General features: G+C 40.3%; 1 protein-coding gene across 2 annotated transcripts in view; it reads right to left on the bottom strand.

The window, feature by feature from the left end:
• Nucleotides 1-24,937, bottom strand: part of lonp1 (lon peptidase 1, mitochondrial) — a 45,680-nt gene extending 20,743 nt beyond the window's left edge. For both annotated transcript variants that reach the window (XM_073068650.1, XM_073068649.1), the window contains exons 1-10: nt 24,434-24,937; nt 22,507-22,595; nt 20,695-20,814; nt 19,089-19,323; nt 17,764-17,825; nt 15,778-15,907; nt 13,455-13,538; nt 9,919-10,139; nt 3,372-3,510; nt 2,361-2,539 (exon numbers count right to left, since the gene is read on the bottom strand). In XM_073068650.1, the coding sequence (XP_072924751.1) occupies nt 2,361-2,539; nt 3,372-3,510; nt 9,919-10,139; nt 13,455-13,538; nt 15,778-15,907; nt 17,764-17,825; nt 19,089-19,323; nt 20,695-20,814; nt 22,507-22,595; nt 24,434-24,919 (1,745 nt within the window). In that variant the 5' untranslated portion in view covers nt 24,920-24,937. The remainder of the gene's footprint in view (nt 1-2,360; nt 2,540-3,371; nt 3,511-9,918; nt 10,140-13,454; nt 13,539-15,777; nt 15,908-17,763; nt 17,826-19,088; nt 19,324-20,694; nt 20,815-22,506; nt 22,596-24,433) is intronic.
• Nucleotides 24,938-25,149: the final 212 nt, after the last annotated feature.

Genomic DNA, 25,149 nt, shown 5'->3' on the forward strand with positions numbered 1-25,149 from the left:
ACGTTGTAATGAATCTGCGGGGTCTGCGTGTGTATTGCTTTTTTTTAATAAATAAGACTTACCTCCACAAGTGTATGTTTTCTATTCACTGCCTCCTTCTGATACCTAGAGCTTCTGATGGCCCACTAGCACCTGGTGTAGTACCACATAATTAGATTTTTCTCAGAGTGCTGTGACCATTCACACGAGATAAGGCAAGCTCTACACAGGTGTTACACTGTACTTTTCTATGACTCTAATCAGATGAAGATATAAATTGTAGAAATACTGAGATACAGAGGGACCTTGCAGTATAACTCCAGTCATACAAACAAGCTGGATGAACTCAGCAGGTCAGGCAGCATCCCGACCAAATCTGACCAAACGGATGCTGCCCGACCTGCTGAGTTCATCCAGCTTGTTTGTACATCTTGATTTGACCACAGCATCTGCAGTGTACTTTGTGTTTAGCATAACTCCAGTGATCCTTGAATGTGGCAATGGTTGGTCGATAATCTGGTTAGGAAGGCATGTGAGATACTGGCCTTCATAAGTCAGGACATTGAAAACAGAAGTAGGAAAGTAATGCCTCAATTTTTTTTAAACATGAGTTAAACATTAGCTGGAGTAGTGTGGTGTAGTTCTGGTTACCGAAGTACAGAAAGGATGTGAGAGCACTGGAGAGGGTGTGGAGGGGGGAAATTTACTACAATATTGCCTGGAATGGAGAACATTAGTTATGGTAAGAGATTTTATCTCCACTCCCAACCCATCAAAAAAAGAATTCTATACCCTTAATGGCAGTAGAATTCCTTGTGTGTGTGTTTTTTTTTGAAAACATCTAGGTTCAGTTGCTACTTTTAAAGCCACTGGCAGTATTCCAGAATATTTTGGAACCTCTCACCAATAGAACCGTTATCACTGTAGCTGTAATTTTAAACACTGGAAGCGGGCCAGCAAGTATGGGAGTCGTCAGCTTTCCCTTCTCCATTACTTTCTCTTTACTGGCATTAATTACATCCCCTTCCTAACACTCATTGACATTCACTTCCCTGCAATTTCCAGTACATTTTTCAGTAAGAGCTTTTCCTTCAGGACTAGACACATATCCTGTACTATATTCTTTGAAGAAATTCCAACCCCCTGTAGTTTACCCAACAGATTTTTTTTTCTAAGCAACACACGCAAATTGCTGGAGCAACTCAGCGGGCCAGGCAGCATCTATGGAAAAGAGTACAGTCGACATTTCGGGCCCAGACCCTTCATCAGAACTGATGATGTAGTGTCTCAGCTCAAAATATTGACTCTACTCTTTTCCATAGATGCTGCCTGTCCCGCTGAGTTCCTCCAGTGTTTTGTGTGTGTTGCTTGGATTTCCAGCTTCTGCAGATTTTCTCGTTCAAGATTTTTTTTCATAGTTTACCGATAAGCACTATCTGGCATTAAAGGCAGACGAGCTTAAATCTGTAATATTAGTGGCAATTTTGTGTTCTTTCTTTTTGAATGTAACAGGTAGTGAATAATACCCATACAAGAAATGAATTCAATTTACACTCAGCCCATATGAAGGGTTTCAATCTGAGATATCAATTGTCCAGTTCCCTCCACATAAGCTGCCTGACTCACCGAGTTCCTCCAGCATCTGATTTTTTTGTTTTGCTGCAGATTCCATCTGCAATCTCTGGTCTTCACTCGCTGTGGGTTGTTAACTCTTAAATCTTACTAAAAGTTGCCCTCTTGGTTCTAGGGCATAATTTTTTCAAACTCTATCCTGAAGACAAAAGAAATTCACTAGCTTTTCTGCTTGACCATTTAACTTAATCTATCTAGAAGTTAAAATCCACCATTAAGCCGTACTGCATTAATAAATTATGCCACTTCTCACCTGTAATAATCCTAATAAGACACTCTCATTGTATCATCTCAAATCATACAAAGTAGCCATCTTAAATCACTATTGCTACTCTGTCCCCCCTCCCCGATCAGATTCCCCATCCTATAATGCTGTATATTCAGTTCTTAATCTAAAAGGGCTCATGGTTACCATGTTGTCCTCTTAAAATTTCAGTTAAATTTCATACATCAGTGGCACCACTGGGTAAGATCACTATTTGCACACTCTTCTTTGCATGGCTACTGATTAATCTATATAACATTGTGACTCAGAGACGTAACTATTAGATATTTCATAAAGATTAGTGAATTATATATAGTCTATTTCAACTTTTGAATAAAAGACTAAGAAATGCTTTAAAAAGTCCATCAGAATGACATTCAAATTCCAAATTGATTCTATTCAAAGATTTAATACTGATCAGAACACAACTGGAAGTATTTTAAGTGAAATTGTATAGCTTATAGCAATCAGATTCTAGAAGTACCTGTGACCCTTGATTTCCGCTACATCAGTCATTCCTCCAACACTGAATCGGAAATATTCTCTATTTAATGCTCTTGCTATGGATCGAGCAATGCTGGTTTTGCCAACACCAGGAGGTCCATAGAAGCACAGAATCTTCCCTTGAGTAGTTCCACGTAGTTGGCCAACTGCAATAAATTCCTGGAATCACAAAAGTGATTACTGTAGTTTATACAATGAAAGACTTAATCACATCCATAGTAAGTGAATTTTGCAACAATGTTACATGTGCATTTAAAATCCTGAATTAGGTCCCAGACTAAGGCTAAACAAGGCAAGACACTTTCAAAGGACAACTTTATACCATTAATGGTTGATAGTACTTTAAGGACAACTGTAGTGCACGGACTGGGTGTAATTTTAAGTCCACGTAAAGTTAATTAAAGAACTGAGACACTGATCTAAACATTCATTTTAATTTCAGATTGTTGACAATAACGCCTATTTAATGAGTAAGCACAGCCTTTCTCAATATAACCTAAATTTAAATCACACAGCAAGAATGAGGTGATACCTAGCTGAACTCAGAAGGCAGACAGGCAAGTGCAATCTGCTGAATCAGTTAAAAGCAGGGTTTGGTTACATCCAGAACATCTTAAACCCAAGCTCCAAGCCAAAGTCCAAATAACTCCAACTAGGATCTATAATTAGCTTCACTGATTCCCAAGGGAAAAATGCCCGGCAACCTACACAACCATTCCTTGTAGGGAAACAGGACATGTCTTTCAGAACTTCTGATAAACGATCATTGACATTAACCATACTTCTCTTGCCACAAATGCTACACTAGATGCTGAACATTTCCAGCATGTTTAAGTTTCTATTTCAAATTTTCAGCATCTACATTTTTCCCTGGGTTCAATATGAGTCCAAACTGTTCAAGTGAAATCAATACAGGCTATAAATCTGTATGTCAACACAAATCATTGACCCTTGGGTCTGACTGATTAACAAGCCTATGCAACTCCCATACCAGGATGCGTTTTTTGACCTCTTCCATGCCATAATGATCTTCTTCCAGCACCTCCTGTGCTCGTTTCAGATCCACATTTTCCTCACTGCATTTTCCCCAAGGCATTGTTGTCAGCCAGTCCAAGTAATTTCGAGTTACACTAAGGGAGATGAAATGGAAACAGGATGTCAGCAAGAAAACAATAACATTATTTTAAGTTGAATTTAAAATTTGATTATACTACTTAAAATTTGTTATAAATTAATTTAAAAATACTGAACGGCTATCTCATTGAGTTGAAGTTTGCATTGACTTGTACTCACTGAAGCCTGACACAACTCGATCTCTGTTTACACAAGGAAATCTGCAGATGCTGAAAATTCAAGCAACACACACAAAATGCTGGTGGAACGCAGCAGGCCAGGCAGCATCTCTAGGGAGAAGCACTGTCGATGTTTCGGGCCGAGACCCTTCGTCAGGACTAACTGAAAGTAAAGATAGTAAGAGATTTGAAAGTAGGAGGGGGAGGGGAAATGTGAAATGATAGGAGAAGACCGGAGGGGGTGGGGTGAAGCTGAGAGCCGGAAAGGTGATTGGCAAAAGGGATACAGAGCTGGAGAAGGGAAAGGATCATGGGACGGGAGGCCAAGGAAGAAAGAAAGGAGGAGGGGAGCACCAGAGGGAGATGGAGAACAGGCAGAGTGACTTTTTTCCCTCTCTCTTTCTGCCCATCACTCTGCCTCTTCTCCATCTCCCTCTGGTGCTCCCCTCCCCGTTTCTTTCTCCCTTGGCCTGCCGTCCCATGATCCTTTCCCTTCTCCAGCTCTGTATCCCTTTTGCCAATCACCTTTCCGGCTCTCAGCTTCACCCCACCCCCTCCGGTCTTCTCCTATCATTTCGCATTTCCCCTCCCCCTCCTACTTTCAAATCTCTTACTATCTTTACTTTCAGTTAGTCCTGACGAAGGGTCTCGGCCCGAAACGTCGACAGTGCTTCTCCCTAGAGATGCTGCCTGGCCTGCTGCGTTCCACCAGCATTTTGTGTGTTGCTCGATCTCTGTTTAGGTTTTTTTCTTTGTTAGACTAGAAGTCTGACTGCAGTAAAAATAAGCCCAGAGTCACTAAGATTTTAAGCTGTACTTTCTAAACAAAGGTCTCTAGACTGACATGTGCTTGGAAAATTTTCAGCATACTACAGTGCAACAGAAGTATTTGAAATGTTTTAATGGACTATAAGATCATAAGACATAGGAGCAGAATTAAGCCTTTTGGCCCCTCAAATCTTTTCTGCCATTCTATCAAGGTTGATTTATTATCCCCTCAACCTCATTCTCCTGCCTTCTCCCCACAATTAGTAAACACGGCAAAGTTTAAATTACTATCAACCTCTGCTTTAAATATACCCAATGACTTGCCTTTCACAGCCATCTATGGAACAAGCTGCTGGATGAAGTGGTAGAGGCAGGTACAATTATGACATTTGGACCAGCACATGGATAAGAAAGGCCCAAAGGCACATGGTCTAAAGACAGGCTGATGGGATCAGTTCAGACAAAAAAAACTTGGTTGTTATACAGTGGTGTTAGAAAGTTTATGAACCCTGAACCCTCTATTTCTGCATAAATAGGACCTAAAATGTAATCAGATCTTCACACAAATCCTGAAACTAGATAAAGAGAACCCAAGTAAATGAATAACACAAAAACATTACTATACTCGTTCACTTATTTATTGAGGAAAAATGATCCAATATTACATGTAGTTGTTGGAAAAGGTATGTGAACCTTTGGGGTAATGCCTTCTGCAAAAGCTATTTGGAGTCAGGTGTTCCAAACAATGAGATGAGATTGGAAGCATGGGTTGTGGAGGTGCCCTGCCCTATAAAAAAGACACACAAAGTCAGGTCACTGACAGAGTCTGCTCTTCTCAAGAAAGATCAGTTTATGTGTGTCATGTCTTAATCAATTTTCAGAGGACCTTAGAAGAATTGCAGATGCATGAAGCAGAAAAAGGCTACAAAAACATTTCTAAAGACCCGAGTGTTCATTAATCTACAAATGCAGGAAACTCAGCACTGTTGCTACTCTCCCTAGGAGTGGGCACCCTGCAAAGATCACATCAAGAGCACAATGTGCAATGCTGAAGGAGGTGAAAAAGAACCCAAGGATAACAGCAAAAGACCTGTAGAAATCTCTAGAACTTGCTAAAGTCTCTGTTCATGTGTCCACTATAGGAAAAATACTGAACAAGAATGGTGTTCCTGGAAGAACACCTTAGAAGAAACCACTGCTTTCCGAAGAAAAACACTGCTGCACGTCTCAAGTTTGCAAAAAGCCACCTGGATGTTCTACAACGCTTCTGGGACAATGTTCTGTGCACAGCTGAGACAAAAGTTGAACTTGGCAGAAATGCACATTGCTATGTTTGGAGGAAAAAAGGAACTGCACACCAACACTAAAACCTCATCCCAACTGTGAAGCATTGTGGTTTGGGGCTACTTTGCTGCCTCAGGGCCTGGACAGCTTGCAATCATTGAGGGAACAATGAATTCAAAATTGTATCAAGACATGTTACAGGTAAATGTCAGGGTAGCAGTACATCACCTGAAGCTTAAAACAAGTTAGATAATGCGACAAAACAATGATCCAAAAAAAAAACCCAAACGAGTAAATCAACAACAGAATAGTTTAAAAAGAACATTTGTGTTTTGGATTGGCTAATTCAAAGCCCTGACCTTAATCCTATAGGAATGCTGGGGAAGAACTGGAAGCAAACAGTTCATGCAAGGAAGCCCACCAACATCACAGAGTTGAAGCAGCTTTGTAAGGAGGAATTCCTCCAAGCCGATGTGCAGGACTGATCAATGGTTACTGGAAACATTTGGTTGAAGTTGTTGCTGTAGAAGGAGGTCACACCAGTTACTGAAAGCAAAGGTTCACATATCTGTTTTTCAGAAAAAGTGTAATACTGGATTATTTTTCTCAATAAATAAATGAACAAGTATAATGTTTTTTGTGGTATTTATTTAATTGGGTTCTCTTTATCTAGTTTTAGAATGCGTGAATATTTGATCACATTTTAGATCATATTTATGCAAAAATAGAGACAATTCTACAGGGTTCACAAACTCCAACACCACTGTATACAAGAAAAGTAGCATGTCTGAAATCTTCTGACAAGCAGACTTGCACTTCAGTGCACTGACAGCTCAAATTGATATGCTAATTTTTTTCACGTATTATAACTGACTACATGTCATAATTAATAGTAAATCTTAGCTGCCATAAGATAGAGTTAGCACTGTAAAATGTAAAATCACTGTAGTTGTAAGCAGCCTAAATAGCACATTGCTATTTTGAAGAAATGATATGGTCACTATTGGATTGTGTTCAGCTGCCTATATGTATTCTTTGTTTCCTGCTGAGCTGTTCATTACCATCTTTCACCTCAGTATGCAAGAACTGGCAGCTAGATTATCAAGTACACAGGATAGTGGCTCTCCCAAGTAGAGGTAGGTAGGGGATTCCCAGGAATCCTGAAGTGACTAGATCAACTCAACATAGCAAAGCACCACAGTTGCACAGCAGTCAGCATGATGTTATTATAGCTCCGAACATCAGAGTTCAATCCCAGTGTTCTCTGTACAGAGTCCCTATGTTCTCTCCTCATGGAATGCGTGCATTTTCTCCGGGTTCTCTGGCTTCTTCCCACAGTCCAAAGACGTACAAAGTAGGCTAATTGGTCATTGTGAATTGTCCGGTGATTAGGTTAGGATAAAATCAGGGTCATTAGGGGTTGTGGGGCAGTGTGGCTTGAATATTCCATGCTGCATCTCGAAATATATTCAGTAAATATAAATTTATAGATCCTCACTGAAATGGTATACAATTACAAACTGGCTCACATGACTTTAATGCATCTTCCCAACTTTTAACTGCTCCATGAATTTTAAGTCCAATTTTAACTTAATATTGTTGTTTTAGCATTTGCCTATTTTCTTGGCATATCCTTTTGAATCTACATATCATCTATTTCCTATCATACTACTTTAATCCTTTCATTTGGTTTCACCAAGATCAATAATTATATAAATGTTTTTCTTTGAAAATTATTACAGAAATTAAATTGCAAAAGAAATCTTCATATGAGATTGACATTCTGAAAGGCACATACACAAGTTATTTAAAATTAGACTGTCAGCTTTTTATTGCAGAGAATATTTCAACCCATTTTGACTTTTCACTGCAATTTAACTGCTCATTGCTATTTTGCTCTCTTACAATTATATTTTAATTCCTCAAATGCAGGAATGTATTTTCTTCACTATTTTTCACAGAACAGGCCCTTCAAAATACAATGCCCGCGTTGATCATGGTGCCGTTAAACTAATTAACTTTGCCAGTATATAGTCTATATTCCTCTCTCCTCTATCCATTCATGTGCCTGTCTAAATACTTCTTAAAAGTTATCATATCTTTCCAGCAGTGGGTTTCAGGCCCTACCATTTTCTGTGTAAAAATAAACAACTGCCTTCCAAATCTCCTTTTAACTTTCCCCCTTTCACTTTAAATTTGTGTCCTCGAGTATTTGATATTTCCACACTGGGTCCTCAATTCTGAAATAAAGTTCCAAAAGGTGTGGGGACCTTTTCTCGAATATTTTCAAAATTCCCAGCCAGACTAAAGGTCCATTCTTTCTCCCTTTCCTCAGTACATAAATCCCTGACCTCCAGCATTTTCTGGTAAAACTCTTCGGACTCAGATTTGTTATCATACAACAGCCTATGTATTAGGAAAATACACCTTCTCTATACCAATGCAGCTCTGTGGGGCCAAGGGTTCTGCTTAACCCTTTTTGCCAATGCACTGATGGCTTGGAGTTGGGGTCTGGGAGGGGTGGGATGATAACATTTGTACTATGGGTGCATCTCTTTCATGAATGTGAATTGTACATTTATTACATTTGTTATGCACTGCACAATTCTCCTTTACACTATGTTCTCTTTATTTAAAAAAAAACAATAAAAATATTGTTGAAAGAAAAGATATTTCCACCCTGGGGAAAAGACCATATACCAAATCTATGCCTCTTATAATTTTATCAGCTGCAATCAAGTCTCCCCTCAGCCTCTAAAGCTCCAGAGAAAATAATCCAGTTTCTCCTTATGGCTAATAGTCTCTAATCCTGGTGAACTTACTTTGCACCTCTCTAAAACCTCCATTTTCTTGCTATAATGGGGAAGGTCAGAAATGAATGCAATACTCCAGATGCAGGCTAACCAGAGTTTCATGAAGCTGCAACATCGAGACTCTCGAACTCTGTGTCTCAATAAAGGCAAGCATACCATATGCCTTGTTCATCACCCTATCCACTTGTGCAGCCACTTTCTGGGAACTATGGACTTTGACCCCAAGAACCTTCTGTACATTAACACTGTTAAGAGCCTTGCCATTAAGAATGTACTGTCTCTTTACATTTGATCTTCCAGTTCACAACACTCTGCACTGGGCTGGATTAAGCTCCATCCGCCATTTTCCCTGCCCATATTTCCACCTGATATGTCCCGCTGTATCATTTGACAAACTTCCTCATTACTTTCAACACACAAAAAATGCAGGAGGAAGTCAACAAGTCAGGCAGCATCTATTGAAGCAAATAAATGGTCAACCATTCAGGCTGCAACCCTTCATCAGAACTGGAAAGGAAGGAAGAAGCCAGAATAAGGTGGAGAGAAGGGAAGGAATACAAGCTGATAGGTGAAGCCAGGTGAGGGGAAGGTGGGTAGGTGGTTGGGGCAGCTGGATGAAGGGAGAAGCTGGAAGGTGATAGGTGAAAAAGGTAAAGGGCTGAAGAAGGAATATGATCGGAAAGGACAGTTGACCATGGGAGAAAGAGGAGGGAAATCAGAGAGAGGTGACGGGCAGGTGAGGAGAGGGGTAAGAGGGGAACCAGAATGGGGATTGGAAAAGGAGGGAAAGGGGAGGGAGGAAAAATTACCAAAAAATTGGGAGAAATCAATGTTCACGCACCAGGTTGGAGGCTACCCAGATGGAATATGAAGTGTTGCCCCTCCAACCTGAGAGTGGCCTCATTGTGGCAGCAAAGGAAGCCACAGATTGACTTATCAGAATGGAAATGAAGAGCGGAATTGAAATGTGTGGGCACTGGGAAATTCTGATGACCTGATCACGATCTTGATGAAGGGTCTCGGCCTGAAACGTTAACTGTTTATTCCCAACCAGAGATTCTATTCAACCTGCTGAGTTCCTCCAGCATTTTGTGTCTGTTGCTCTAACAGTAACTGCTTAATGCTCTGGATTTCCAGCATCTGCAGAATCTTGTGTTTCTCATTATTCATAAATCCCTTAGCTTTTGTGTCATTTGTAAGCTCACTTACCATACCACCTAAATTTTTGTCCAATCATTTATACATGCCACAAACAGCTTTTACCAAACTTCAAATTTTCTCTTTAACAAAATAAAGCTGAAGCAATGTTCCATTCCCCTCAATAAAATAACAGTAAGGAAACTGGAAAAGGTCTATCAGTAAAAATCTGCAGGAATCTCACTTGAACTCAGAGGAATGATTATCAAGCAAGTTGAGTTTGTTCAGTTCTTCATCAATAACCTCCATGACATGCTTTGGAACAACCAATTCCTTCAGCCTTTCTCGAAACTTCTCCTCAATGGCATCTTTATCTTCCTTCTCCAGCCCCAGCTCCTTTTTAATAATCTTGAGCTGCTCTTGAAGCAAGTACTTACGATGAGTCTGCTTGATTTTCTCTTCGACCTAAGAATGAACAAAGTCACTGAATTTTGGAAAAGAAAGCAAGTTTATTTGTATCGCACTTTTCAATGGTTCCTTAAGCTTGTTATAGCCGGAGTGGTAATGGAACAAGCTCCCATTACCTATTAAATGCTCTCAATGGCATGCACCTCAAATACCCTCTGACAACTAAGTCCAGGCCCTGACCTTCACGTGTGGCTTAGCTACTAAGTCCAGCGGAACTGTTTCTACTGACAGCAGAAGAGACAAAGGCAGCTTACTGACGCCTTAAACCCAGTCACTTCAGGCAGATGGGGCTCGTCAGCTGTGGTTGGCAGCTCATCTAGGAGAAGGAATACTCTGTTCTCAAACCTCCACTGTCTTACGGCTATACCCACTCATGGGGAAGGCTTTGGGAGTAAACCCTGAGGGAAAAATTCGGAGCTGGAGTCTCTAAGACAGTCCTACGTTGAGATCAATATTGACTGGTAACTCCTGCAATGCTGCTGGTACTAAACTGTATTGGTCTCTGCCATTCCTTTGGGTTCATTAGTTGTGTGGAGAGGCAGAGCTTGCTACATGGACAATAGCTTGCTCTCCATATTGTACCACCCGGACTTGCGTATCTAGACAGCAATGGTCAACTCTGACCGATGGAGGCCCACACCTCAGTTTTCAAACAAAAGGCAGTTTAAAGTGCTTTACATAGACAAAGAAATAAAAATGAAACATTAAGTTTCAGACAATATCAAGAGAATAAAAATTAGACAAAAATAGATATGATAAATGGAAGTCACAGTGCAGAAGATTCTAGTTAAAAGCTAAAGTGAAAAGTTTTAAGCCTCAATTTAAAAGAGCGTAAAATTGGGGCAGACTTCAGATCCTTTGGAAGGTTAATACAGCTACATGGAGCATGGTAACTAGAAGCAGCTTCACCAGGTTTAATTTTGACCCTGGAGATGGAAGCAGACCTGTCCAAGACAAGCTAAGAGCTCAGTAAGGTTTATAATGTATCAAGATGGATTTTGGCCCTAGACTATTCAGTGCTTTATAAACCAATGGTAATATTTTTAAGTTAGTCTTCTGATGGATAGGAAGCCAGTGTAGCAATCTGAGAACTGGAGTGATCCCCACCAGGAAGGCCTCAAAGCTCTCCATTTCTTTCTGGACACCAGACCCAACCAGTTCCCCTCCACTACCACTCCTCTCTGTCTGGCAGAACTGGTCCTCACTCTCAATAATTTCTCCTTTAGCTCCTCCCACATCCTTCAAACAAAAGGTGTAGCCATGGGCACTTGCATGGGTCCCAGGTAGGCTTACCTTTTTGTTGGCTATGTGGAATAGTCTACGTTCCAAGCCTACACTGGAGTAACTCTCCCCTTTACCTACACTACATCGATGACAGCATTGACATTGCTTCCTGCACCCATGCCAAGCTTGTTGATTTCATCAACTTTGCCTCCAATTGTCACCCTACTCTCAGATTTACCTGGTCCATTTCTGACACCTTCCTTCCCTTTCTTGATCTCTCCGTCTCCATCTCTGGAGACAGCTTATCCACTGATGTACGTTATAAACCCACTGACTCTCACAGCTACCTAAGTGATACCTCTTCCCACCGTTCCTTGTAAAAATGCCATCTCCTTCTCGCAATTCCTCCGTCTCCATCGCATCTGCTTACAGCATGAGGCGCTTCTTTCCAGAACTAATGAGATATCCTCCTTCTTCAAAGAAAGGGGCTTCCCTTTCTTCACTATCAACTCTAACCTCAATCACATCTCTTTCCATTTTGCGCATGTCTGCCCTCACCCCATCCTCCTGCTACCCAATCAAGGATAGGGTTCCTCTTGTCCTCACCTACCACCACACAAGCCTCTGCGTCCAGCACATAATTCTCCGAAATTTCCGCCACCTCCAACGAGATCCCACCATCAAGCACATCTTTCCCTCCCTCCCTACTTTCTGCAGAGATTGCTCCCTAAGCGATTCCCTCTGTCCATTCATCCCTCTCAGCACTTAGTCTTGCAAGTAGGCAGTGCTACACCTGCCCCTACACCTCCTCCCTCACTACCATTCAGGGCCCCAAACAGTCCTTCCAGGTGAGGCGACACATTACCCTTGAGTCTGCTGCGGTCATATACTATATCTCACGCTCCTGTATATCAGTGAGACCCGACGTAGATTGGGAGACCACTTCATCGAGCAGCTACACACCATTTGCCAGAAAAAGCGGGATCTCCCAGTGGCCACTCATTTTAATTTCACTTCCCAGTCCCATTTTGAGATGTCAATCCATGGCCTTCTCTACTGTCACAACGAGGCCACACTCAGGTTGGAGGAGCAACACCTTACATTCCATATGCGTAGCCTCCGACCTGATGGCATGAACATCAATTTCTCAAACTTCCAGTAATCCAGTAATGGCCAACCCCCCCCCCCCCCCCCCCCCCACCATTCCCCATCCCTTCCCCCCCTCTCTCACCTTATGTCCTTGCCTACCCATCGCCTCTCTCTGGTGCTTCTCCACTTTTCTTTCCTCCATTGCCTTCGTCCCTCTCCTATTAGATTCCCCCTTCTCCAGTCCTGTATCTCCTTCACCAATGAACTCCCCAGCACTTTACTTCACCCCTCCCCCTCCCAGTGTCATCTATCACCTTGTGTTTCTCCCTCCCCTTCCCCTACTTTCCAACTCTGACTCCGACTCCTCATCTTTTTTTCTTCAGTCCTGCTAAAGGGTCTCGGCCTGAAATGTTGACTGTACTCTTTTCCATAGATGCTGCCTGGCCTGCTGAGTTCCTCCAGCATTTTGTGTGTGTTGACTGAGTGATAGGTTCTACTTTCTTGGTCTTAATGAGGACTCTAGCAGCAGTATTCTGAATGAACTGCAGCAGTCTGAGAATCAATTCTGTAGATCAGAAAAAAAAACTAATAGCACCCAGGTATTTTTTTTAAATATTTAAAATAATTTTAAAATGTTATGAAAGTTTGAAAAAGCAGAGCAAATACGCCTGCTGGAGATCTAAACAAATACTTGCCCAGGGCAATACCAGGCTTACATTTTCTACCACTGGCATGAGTTGAATTCTATCGTCGCAGCCAAAGAAGAGGAGAGCTACTAGCTTTCAGGTTTCCAAGCTAGGAATAACAAACAGATCCTCAGCACAAGGTCACTGGGAAACAAGTGCAAAAATGAACTTGGTGGTACGTTCAATGATTGATAGACATTGTGATTTGTACAGAAATAAGTGGAAGGACTTGATATTGTAAATAGGTTTCAACTTAGCAAGAATTAATAATAGATTAGAAACAGGACAGCAAGGTAATAGCACAAATAATTACCTCTCTCCCAAGACGCTGCTGAAGCTTGCTCAATTCAAACTCTTTTTTCAACAGAGACAATGCCTTATAGAGTCGCTTTGGAATCTAAACATAGGGACAAAAGAAGCAACACACCCAAGTGTTTCATATATATTCTTAAAAAATCTATCGACAAGTAAATAATCCAAGAAGAATTCAATTTCCCTATTATGCAATATGCTGTATTAATATTGGAGTTGTGGTGACAAATTTGTTGGCAGCATAGTTCACAGTAAATTTATTATCAAAGTGCATACATGTCACCATATACTGTGCAACCCTGAGATTCATTTTCTTGTGGACGTACTCAATAAATCCAATAACCATAACAGAATCGACGAAAGACTACACCAACAGGGTGGATAACCAGTGTGCAAAAGACAACAAACTGTACAAATACAAAAAAGAAAAAAAGGAAATAATAATAATAATAATAATAATAATAATAATAATAATAAAAAATAAATAAATAAATAAATAAGTAAAAAATAGCAAGAACATGAGATGAAGAGCCCCTGAAAGAGAGACTATAGGTTATGGAAACAGTTCAGTGATGGGGCAAGTGAAGTTATCCCCTCTGGTCAAGAGCCTGATGGTTGAGGGGTAATAACTGTTCCTGAACATGGTGGTGTGAGTTCTGAGGCTCCTGTACCTTTTTCTTGATAGCAGCAGTGAGAAGAGACCATGACCTGGGTGGTGGGGTCCCTGATGATGGATGCTGTTTTTCTGTGACAACGCTCCATGTAGATGTGCTCAATCGTGGGGAGGGTTTTACCCATGATGGACTGGGCTGTATCCACTACTTTTTGGAGGATTTTCTGTTTAAGAACATTGGTGGTTCCATACCAGACAGTGATGTAATCAGTCAATATACTCTTCACCACATATCTATAGACGTTTGTCAAAGTTTTAGATATCATGCCGAAACTTCACAGACTTCTGAAGTAGTGGCACTGCTGTGCTTTCTTCATAATTGCACTTTCGTGCTGGGCCCAGGACAGGTCCTCTAAAATGATAAAACTGAGGAATTTAAGGTTGCTGACCCTCTCAACCTCTGATTCCCCCGATGAGGACTGGCTCATGGACCTAGAGTTTCCTCCTCCTAAAGTCAATAATAAACTCCTTGGTCTTAGTGACATCGATTAAAAGGCACCACTCAGCCAGATTTTTAATCTCCCTGCTATATTCATCACCATCTTTGATTCAGCCTACAACAGTGGTGTCATCATATTGGAGCTGTGCTTGGCTACACAGTCATGAGTGTAAAGTGAGTGGAGCAGGGGGCGAAGCACTCAGCTTTGCACATCACCTGTGCTAATGGTGATTGTGCAGGAGATACTGTTGTATATCTGAAGTGACTGAAGTCTGCAAGTGAGGAAATCAAGGATCCAACTGCACAATGAGATATTGGGGCCAAGGTCCTGAAGCTTCTTTGACTAGTTTTGAGGAGATTATAGTATTGAATGCAGTGGCGTAGTTGATAAAGAGCATCCTGATGTATTCTTCTTTGCCATCCAGATGTTCCAGGGTTGAGTGAAGGAACAAAGAAGGAAAAATAGTAAAAATAAATGCCAAATGTGTCAATGAAAGTTGGAAAATGTACTAGAAGTGTTTTTGAAAAGGTGAAATAAGCAACAGAAAGGTACTGTGATATGAAGAGAAATTCAGAAAGAAGGGTTCAGGCTTGGGATAAAGATGGGGGAGAAAAGAGTGCAGGAGGGACTAGATTGAGGTGGGGGGTAATGCAAGGAGAGATATAACTTCAAATGGAATTGGAGAAAAACAATGAATAAAAAACATAGAATGAGAGTCTGCGACAAATGCTCTTCAAAAGAGTCCTCAGCAGATTCTGTAATTTTAAGAACATGGATTTTTTTCTTGATAGAAAAATTCATTATAAAATACAACACATCAATATTTGAACCTTTGATCAATTCAGTTTATATTGAAGCTTTCAAGGTCATTGCTTTCAAGCTGGTTCTTTACCACAGAACTCAAAAAATAACATAAAAAGGAGAAACTATTGGATTGTGTAAAGAAAAAGTTCATCAATAATCTTAAGAGAACAAACCATGCTTATCCGCATGCCCTATTGTGACTCCATTCTTACAACATTATGAACAAGTCTAAACTGTCATTATCACCATAAAAATGCCACAGCAAATCACCTTTGCTGCCCCGATTGTTCCTGATCAGAGTAGGGCTGCAAATAATGGATTTGTCCAATATATTATATGCAGAAACAAAGGCCAAACCCAAAATGGGTTTGGTTTAAATATCAGGACAACCTGAACTGACATCTTACGTTGGTCTCCTCCAGAACTTCTTGTAGTTCATGTGATTCTGCACCTGTGAGAGCGGCTCCCATGTCACTTAAATAAATTGGGTTGTCCACTACCCTTTGTCCTGCCTGCATCATCTGAAGTACTGATTCTCTGAAAAATAGCATGGGAAATTTCACATTTAAGGTAAAATAATGACATTAATTCTATTTTAAACAAAATCAAAGAATTATCTTTCTTAGCACCCAAGTAAGAGAGGCAAGCAGAAACCAAATAGCTCCTCAAACTTCTTCCACCATTCAATAAGATGATGGTCGATTCAGTCTTACTCCCAACATTACCTTCCTGCTCATTCCCTTATCCCTTAATTCCCTTGATGCCAATTTCCACTTTGATCGCATTGAATAACTTGGCTTCTACAGATGAGGAAGAGAATTCTTGACCTCCCAATCTACCACATTGTGCTCTTGCACTTTATTTATCTTCATTCACCTTCTCTGCAGCTGCTGTACTCTGCATGCTGTTTTCTTTTTACTATCTGATGTACATATGCACGGCATGATCTTATTTCTTAATTTGAAACCACTGTCTTATTTTGAGATAAAACCTCCAAGCATCCATTCTGTCTATCCCTATCAGAATCTTCCATGTTCTACTATTTCTCTAATCAGCTTTGGGCACAGCTGCTTCAATTTTACTTCATACATCAGCTCCTTCAGTCCAGGAATTAACCTGGTGAACCTTTGCTGCATTGTTTCTAATGCATGCAAAGGATTTCTTAAATATGGAGATCAAACCTCTACATAGTACCTCAAACGTAGCCTACCTACTACCTACAGAGAATCCTCCCTGGTCATATACTCTTATCCCAATAAAGGGTAACATTCCAATCATCATCATTATGTGCTTTGTTATATGATGTGGGCAATCGTGGTCTTATTCATGACTGTTCTTGGCAAATATTTCTACGAAAGAGGTGTGCCATTGTTTTCTTTTGGGCAGAGTCTTTACAAGACGGGTGGCTCTTCAGAGACTGTTTGCCCGGCATCAGTGGTCAGTTAACTAGGACTTACGACATGCACTAGTTGCTCATATGACCATCCACCACTAGCTCCCATGGCTTCATGCGTCCCTGACTCCAGGGTGGGGCTAAGCAAGTGCTTGCTCCAAGGGGACCTGCAGGCTAGCAGAGGGAAGGATCGCCTTACACCTCCTTTGGTATAGAGACGCATCTCCACCCCACCACCCAAACATCCCAACAGCCTTTTGAATTACTGGCATGCTGTCTTGCTGTACCTGCATACTTGCTTAAGAATTATAAACCCTAGATCAATAAGTATAGCATAACAATGTCTCACACTGTTTAAAAAATAATCTTACTTCTAGTGGATAACCTTGTATTTTCTCACAATACTCCATCAGCCTGATAAATAAATTCTCCACTCAGTTAATTCCTCTTTATCTTCCAAATCATAATGAATATAGAAAAGTTATTATGACAATGGAGAGGAAGAAAATAGTGTAAAACTGGCTATACTTCCAGGTGCATTAAAATGCATGATGTGGCCAAATTGCTGGTGCCCATCAATGTGCTGGAGCACAGAGTTATCTAATGCATATTTCCCTAGAAAAAGTGTCTACTTGTAACATGGAATTAAATAAGTACTGGATTTCAGTGTCCAAGTTGAAATCACATGGGAACAAGATACAAACAAGCTTACCTTTTCCACAGAGTAGTCAAATGATAAACTATGGAATCATATCCCTTTTATACCTCCTACTGCTAGTGATTGGCAAATCAAACTCACAGCTGTTCCTATTGTCATTATTGCTCTAAAATCCATTGGTACTTATTATTATGTGCCATGCATGGTATTATAATATACTTATTCTGCTACACTGGCTGTTTATTCCCCATCACCCCATTGCAAATACCTAAGACATGAACAGATGAAAAAGAAATTAAACTGATGGTGTTAGGCAAAAGTGCAGAATGTTCAAGCAATTACCTGTAGAGTGGATTCAGGGCAATGATATCACGTATAGTTTTCACAACTTCTGCTGTAAGTGCCTGTTTAAAAAAATGCCAGTTAATATTTTATTCACATTAAGAAAGATTTGTTTCAATCCATTTGGACTTTTAAATAAATCTGCTTACATTTCAAAAAGACTTATGAATTGTTATTAAATCTTAATGGGCAACATGACAGCACAGCTAACTGAGCTGCTGGTCTCATAATGCTAGTGACCCAGGTTCAGTCCTAACTTCTGATGATGCCTGTGTGGTGCTTGCATGTTCTCCCTTTGACTATATGTATTTCCTCTGGTTTCACCCCCCATCCCAGACATGGAGGATGGCAGCTTAATTGGCTATTATAAATTGTCCCTGGTCTATAGGCAGGTGGCAAAATCGAGGCAGACCATGGGAACATGGGGGGATAAATGGATCCTTGGTGGTTAAACATCAGTGATCAAAGATTTCAGAGGCATCCCCAGAACTTGACCAAAATTCTGGAGGTTAGCAAAGACCATGAACAGTAAGATGCTTCAGAGACAGAGGTACTTTGGGATGCTTGAGTATATACAGAATGCAAATACCTACTGTTGTTCTACAAAGGGGAATCACTTTGAAGAGTGGAGAAGAAAAATATTGGCACTGGTATTTTTATTTGCATCATTGCCTAAGTAATTTATTACAGAAAATTGCTGGAAAGCACAAGAGCAGGAACCATATGTTAAGTAAACATGAAATTACTGCAGGTGTGGGGAATGTAAAATAATAACAACAAAACAGAAAGCATTGGAAATAGTCAGTGGGTGAGCCCGCATGTGGGAGAAGGAACAGATATAACAGTTCCAGTCGAAGACCCTTCATTAGAACTGGAAAGGAAAGTGTTAAGTTGCAAGAAGGATGACAGAGGAAGGATGTCTCTGATAGGTAATGACCATGGAAATAATCTGCAAACAAGCTTACCTGGTCATTGAGGGAATAGGAACAGTATTAGAATGAGAATATAGATGAAATAATACAGGAATTGTGAAATTCTGAGAAGGAAGACATACCCAGCAGGCCAAGTTGGGCCTGTCCTCCACTTGCAGGTTAACATCTCATTAAGGACAAGGAAGGAAATAGACGTCATTGAGGGAGATTTCCCAGCTCTGACTAAAGGTTCGTAAATCAAAATTTTAAACTCCATTTCTCTTCTCACAGATGTGGCCTGAAATGTTGAGTATTTCCAACATCTTCCACTCTTTGTTGTGTGAACGGAACTGAAGATAACACAGCACAAATGCTTTGAGAGTGTGACACTTCAACATTACCATTTATACTTACTTTGACCTCTTCAGTAACCTGAAAATCTTCATGAGAAACATTTTCCACCTCTACCATCAGAACTTCACCCATTGGGGGTAGATGTGATTCCGTATTTAAGGACATCTCTGAGCTTTGGCCATTGGTTCTATCTATTCTGTCAGGCTTTTGCTTCTCCTGAGTTGGTTGATTCTGCTCAAATTCCCCAGGTACTGATTCATCAGCCTCTACTTCCAGCTGCCTGGTTAACTGGATTCTGGGGAACAAAAATCAAAAAACATTTCAGAGTCAACATAAAATAACAACAAAAAAAATCATAGAAACCTAGAACCAGTCAACTAAGGGTAACAAAATTGGCTCAGTGGGAATTCTGTTTCTGCTGTCTCAAAATGCTGTGAGTTTAAACCCCAATGACAATAAAGCAGTGGTAGTTTGTTGCTTTTAAAGTGCTTCCGGCTATTTTTGTTCCTCATGAATGCCTTTATGGAATTAGGTACTCAAATGAAACAGAGAAGGAAATCTATTGAGACCTGCAAACATCCAAACTAAGACTATTGATACAGATTTATAGTTACTAGGTATCAAACAAAAATAGGAATTTTAAATGTTTTTAAATAAAGAACTATGGAACAAATTTTTAGTAACAGGCAGTGGAATAGATAAGTCCTTTAAGAAAAGTAACTAAAAAGGGCAGAAATTGCTGTACGTAGTCAACCTGACTTGCATTTTCTGTTTATATTTTAGCTTTTAGTTTTCTGGCCAAAACATTAAATTTATTCATTAATCTGTTACAACTATATAGAGAAAAGAAGGTGGCGAGAAATTACAATAACAACTGATCACAAAATCCAGCTACATCACAGTTTGGTATGGCAACTGCTCTGCCCAAAACCATGAGAAATTGCAGACAGATTTAAATGTAGTTCAGTTCATCACACAAACCAACCTCCCCTTCACTGACTCTATCTATACTTCCCACTGCCTTGGGAAAGCAAGCAACTTAATTAAGAATCCACCCCCACCTTCCTGCCCAAATCTCTAGAAATTCCCTGTTTTCTCCTCTCCCACTGGGCAGAATATACAAAAGGTTAAGAGCACACATCACCAGGCTCAAGGACAGCTGCTATCCTGTTGTTATCAGACTCCTGAAAAGACCTTTCATACACTAAGTAACAAACTCAAGGTTATAACAATACCAAAATCAAAACAAGGCATTTTATTGAGTTGAGGGCAACTAAAATGTATTTATTGAGATACAGCGTGGAACAGGCCCTTTCAACCCTGCGAACCATGCTACCCTGATTTAATCTGAGCCTAATCATGGGACAATTTACAATGACCAATTAACCTACCAACCCATACATCTTTGAATTCTGGGAGGAAACCGGAGCATCTGGAGGAAAACCACACAGTCACAAAGAGAACATGCAAACTCCTTACAAGCAGCAGTGGGAATTGAACCTGCGTTGCCTGTACTGTAAAGTGTTGTGCTAAGCGGTATATTATAAGCAACACACTTTATCACAGAGAGGAAACTTTATAGAACCTAAGTTCTAACAAAAAAAACAATTTTTTTTTTAAAAAACACAGTAAGAAATGAGGTAATTCAATGCAATGTCTTACTTACCTTCTATGTCCCATTACAATCATGCGCAGTCTGTCTCCCAAATCCTGCATCTCATGGATCTGAACGAATGTTCCCGTTTGGTAAATCTCACCCAAACTTTCAACTACATCAGATTCATTGCTGTGTGTTGGCAGAAACAGAAACAAATATCATCCCTCTTACAGATTTCTAAATTCTGTATCACCCTTAAATGTTTAAAAGAAAGCTGCAAAAAAATTAAGAATTTGAAAATAAATTTTTGACAGTACCCATATAAAACCAGTAAATTCCCTCCAAGTTTAAACATTAATTGCATTAACCTCAATGGAAGACATGGAATTCAATGACTGAGATAGAAATAAAGTAACAGATTTTTAATATTTTTTTCCTTTCAACATTATTCCCTCCTATTTTGAAATTGTCTACCCAGCAACAAATAGTCACACATTACATGTTGGCATTAACAGACTTTTATCACATTATCTTAATTCCCGATCTATCCGGTGAAGACTTTCTAGCAGGAATCACTAGGAGAGCAGGAGTGAAAAGTCAAGCTGATTACTTTTAATTTCTGATACGAGATCATCAACCTTGATTGTTAAGCATTTCTCTAACCCACTGAGAATGCTGCCCCCCATGTAAATCCATGGAATTGAAGCTGCTTAATATTTAACCAAATACAGAACTGTGGGCAAATTTGAATTTTTAATAATCAACCATCTAAGCCTCTGGGGAGTCATATGCAGCAACAAACATAGTACTGACTAATTTTATTTTGAAAAAAATTCTCAAATTTTCCGGCTCCTCAAGTAAAGTTTGTGTAGAAATTTAGGAAAGAAAGAAATTGCTATTCATTTTAGTTGAAGACAGATAGCCTGACTTCTGAAAACACTTCCCTATCATTTTCACAAGGTTGATAGTAAAACACTGGTGACGTTACTGCTCATCAGTACTGGACTGACCTTCTAGGCTCAGAAATTTATTATCCTGCACAAACGGCCATGACTTATTCTCTAATTTTTTAGGATCCTTAGAAGGACTTTAATAATCACACAGATCAGGAAAAAGTTATTAGCCTCACGGAGTCTTTGTAGATCACTGAAAGATCTACCTATTGATTCCATTCCCTCGCTCTTTCTCCATTGCTCTACATATTTCAGTGTCTGTCTACTAGAATTATTAAATGACTTGCCTCAGCAACATAAAAGTCGGGCAGCATTTACAAGACCACAAGATATAGGAGCAAAAATAGGCCATTCAATCATGGCTGCTTTTTTTTAAAATCTATTCTCCTGGCTTCTCTCCATAACTCTTAGACTCTTTACCAATCAAGAATCTATCAATACCTTAAACACATCCAATGACTTGGCCTCCACAGCCCTGTGTGGCAGCAAGTTCCATAGATTTACCATCCTCTGACTAGACTCTCCTGGTAATGGAAACATTCTCTCCATGGAACACTCTGCCTAGGCCTTCCAGTATTTGGAGTTTTTAATAACTTCACCGCTCATCCTTCTGAGTACAGGCTCAGAGACATTAACATGTTATGCCTTTCATTTCCAGGATCATTCTTTCGAACCTCCTCTGGACGCTTTTCCAGTTACAGGGACACCATGCAGCCAATGCACAGACAAACTCTGTCTAATTACTCTGCTCTCAGATGTAGCATCAAATAACTCTGTAAAATGATTATATTTTCCCCTCCAAGCCACAGTTTGTGTCACTAGAGTATAGAACACATTTCTGAGCATCCAGTGGAACAGCAGTTAAGGAAACAAACAAGAATGAACAGTCAATATTTCAGTCTGAGACCCTTCATCAGGGTTCACTTACTTGTCATCTTTTTTAAGAAATATTCCTGCATATGGCAGAGCCAAACGTACTTTCCTTCGAAGCAGTTCCATCAACTTTTTATTTTTGACCTAAAAAGGAGTGAACATTCATATTACTGTGATAGAATATTTTTAAAATATTAAAAACCAAGGCCTCAAGTTTAGACCCAAAAGGAGAATTGCAACACACTTTTTACAGATAGATTCTATTGGTAATCAATATAACTTCAAAAGATGACTATATAAATTAGTTTGTAACTATTGAGAAATTTGCCACATTTCTTGCTAATATATGACTCCACAAGCACTTGGTCCTGGATCTTTTCTCCTTTGGATTTAAAAAGCAGCGCTGGAACCCCCTTTAGGCTCTGTCAGCTCTCAAAGAATCCCAGTGAGTGCTTTTCTCCCATTTATTTCCCTCTAATCCTTTCTCTTGATCTGTTTTACATGCCCACCAAAAGTTTAAACACCACTCGGACAGTAGCAATGTTTGGGAGCTTTGCTCAGCAGCGTTAACAGCTCTGCCACTGTGCTGCCTAAAAGTAGCTCAAGTTAGCAACCATTATTTCTAAGCAAGTTTCATCAGGCAACACATTAATTTCCCTGTCTAAGCCGCCCACAGACAGTGATCAAGAACACAAACTGACTCAGACTTGACTGTCTTGAGCCACAGTGCATTTCTTAGTACAAAATTACAATTGCTCACTAAATTGGGTCAAATCATTCTAATTGCATGCTTTTACATTTCCTAAAATAACATTACAGATTTTCTATTGTACAAGTGTCATTTTGCACTCATCATCTTCCATATATTTGTCTCATAGTTTCAGCAAAATGCAGGGTAATAATCAGCTTATAAACAAACAGGATGATTCAATTAAATACACAGGGTGATTGACCTCCTTCAGCTTTATGACATCAGCAAAGCAAACTGATTACGAAAGTCATTGAATGAGTTATCCACACAAAGCTCAACTGATAGCCAGGGAGCAGAAGGGAGACTAAGTTTTCTTGTTCAAACAGTCTTGGAATATTCTAAACAAATTTTTAATCCATTAATGCAGGATCTTAAACTGTCTTGCAGTAAAATTCAAATTAGTTCTGAACATTCAGTCAACTCCCCAAAGGTTCTTACTTATGGTACATCTGATGCAATTCCTTGCCTTGTATTGCATCAGACATGCAACAGCAGTGAAGATGACCATATGAATAGGTTTACAATGAGTGACTCACCAACACTGGTTCCCCAAAGCCTCCCCAACATCCACGATGCACCACAGGAGTGCAATGAAATATTCTCCACGTGTTGAAGTTACAACAACACTTGAGACACAAAACATCTCCCCAGATGAGAGCTTCTGTTTGATTAGCACTCAGTTCACCACTCCATGATACACATACCTGTTATACATCTACATGCCCTCCAATAAAGGCTTGTGATGAGACTTTTAAAAACATGGACCACACACAACATCTTGGAAGCTGTCCCTCAATCAAGGATAATGTTAATAATGAAATTTACCAGTATCAGAATTCCAACACCTGGGGCTGGGGGGTGGCTTATCAACTTCTCAAGGGCAATTGCAGCTCACTCTACCAACCACACCTACAGCCCATTAATGAATTAAAACATGCACTCTATATTATATGCTTGCTTAAAACAGTTGCATGTTTGCACTTAGTTTTAAATTTAATTCTCATATTTCAAATACAAGATCCACCATTGTTTTTTTTTTTAAATAATACATGGCATTATTCTTCTCCTCCCTGTTTCCAGTTGCATCTATTTGAGGAACTATTCCTCAAAAGTTAAGGACACCCCTATCCAGCCCAAAGGGATTCATCTAAACACTTGTTAAACTAGATCAGTATTGTATTTCGTAAACGAGTTGCTTTACTGTGTGAACGGCCTGCCGCGGACTTCTTACCTCGATAATTTTAATAAATCTGGGAAACACTGGATTCCTGGTGACTGCGATCAAGGGAACATTGGGGAAAACATCTGGCACGATCATGGGAGACAGCGCTGTCATGGCAGGAGCCATACCTGCAGCTCCTTCCTCACCATCTCCCGCTCCGCCTTCCACACCATCATCCCCGGAGTGAATCGAATTACCTCCGCTCCTCTCACTGAAATCCTGGAAGCTTCGAGTCTGCTGGAAACGAGTACCAGGAGCGATGCCACTACCGCAGGCCGCATTGGTCACCCTGGTTACCGACCAGCACTGACTGCAGCCCAGCAAACGCTCAGGCGCACTTGAGTGCAACCGCTTTATTAAACAAGCGGCAGCAGTTGCCCCAGGTTTATTGCCAACCGCAGCATGGTTGGGGACCGCAGTGGAAGAAGGACAGCGAAACCTACCGCCTCCAGTGAACAGGCGACTCAGTGACCCGAGCCGCATGTACGCTGACATCTTGGACGCACACTAAACTCCCACAATGCGTCTGGACCAGACAGGGACTTCCGGGACCCCAATAACCCATCACAATTGGTCAATGTTGTCCTCCGAGTAGGCGGGATCTTTCAAAACGATAGGCGGGGCTTTTCTTGGGGACTGCTGCTTAATATGAGCTCAAAAATCAGTGCCAAAGGAAACACTCTACAGATGCATAAGATCTCATTAAAAAGAGTGTAAATATTACT

The sequence above is a fragment of the Hemitrygon akajei genome, chromosome 16 (genome assembly GCF_048418815.1).
Source record: "Hemitrygon akajei chromosome 16, sHemAka1.3, whole genome shotgun sequence".
NCBI classification, from domain to species: domain Eukaryota; kingdom Metazoa; phylum Chordata; class Chondrichthyes; order Myliobatiformes; family Dasyatidae; genus Hemitrygon; species Hemitrygon akajei.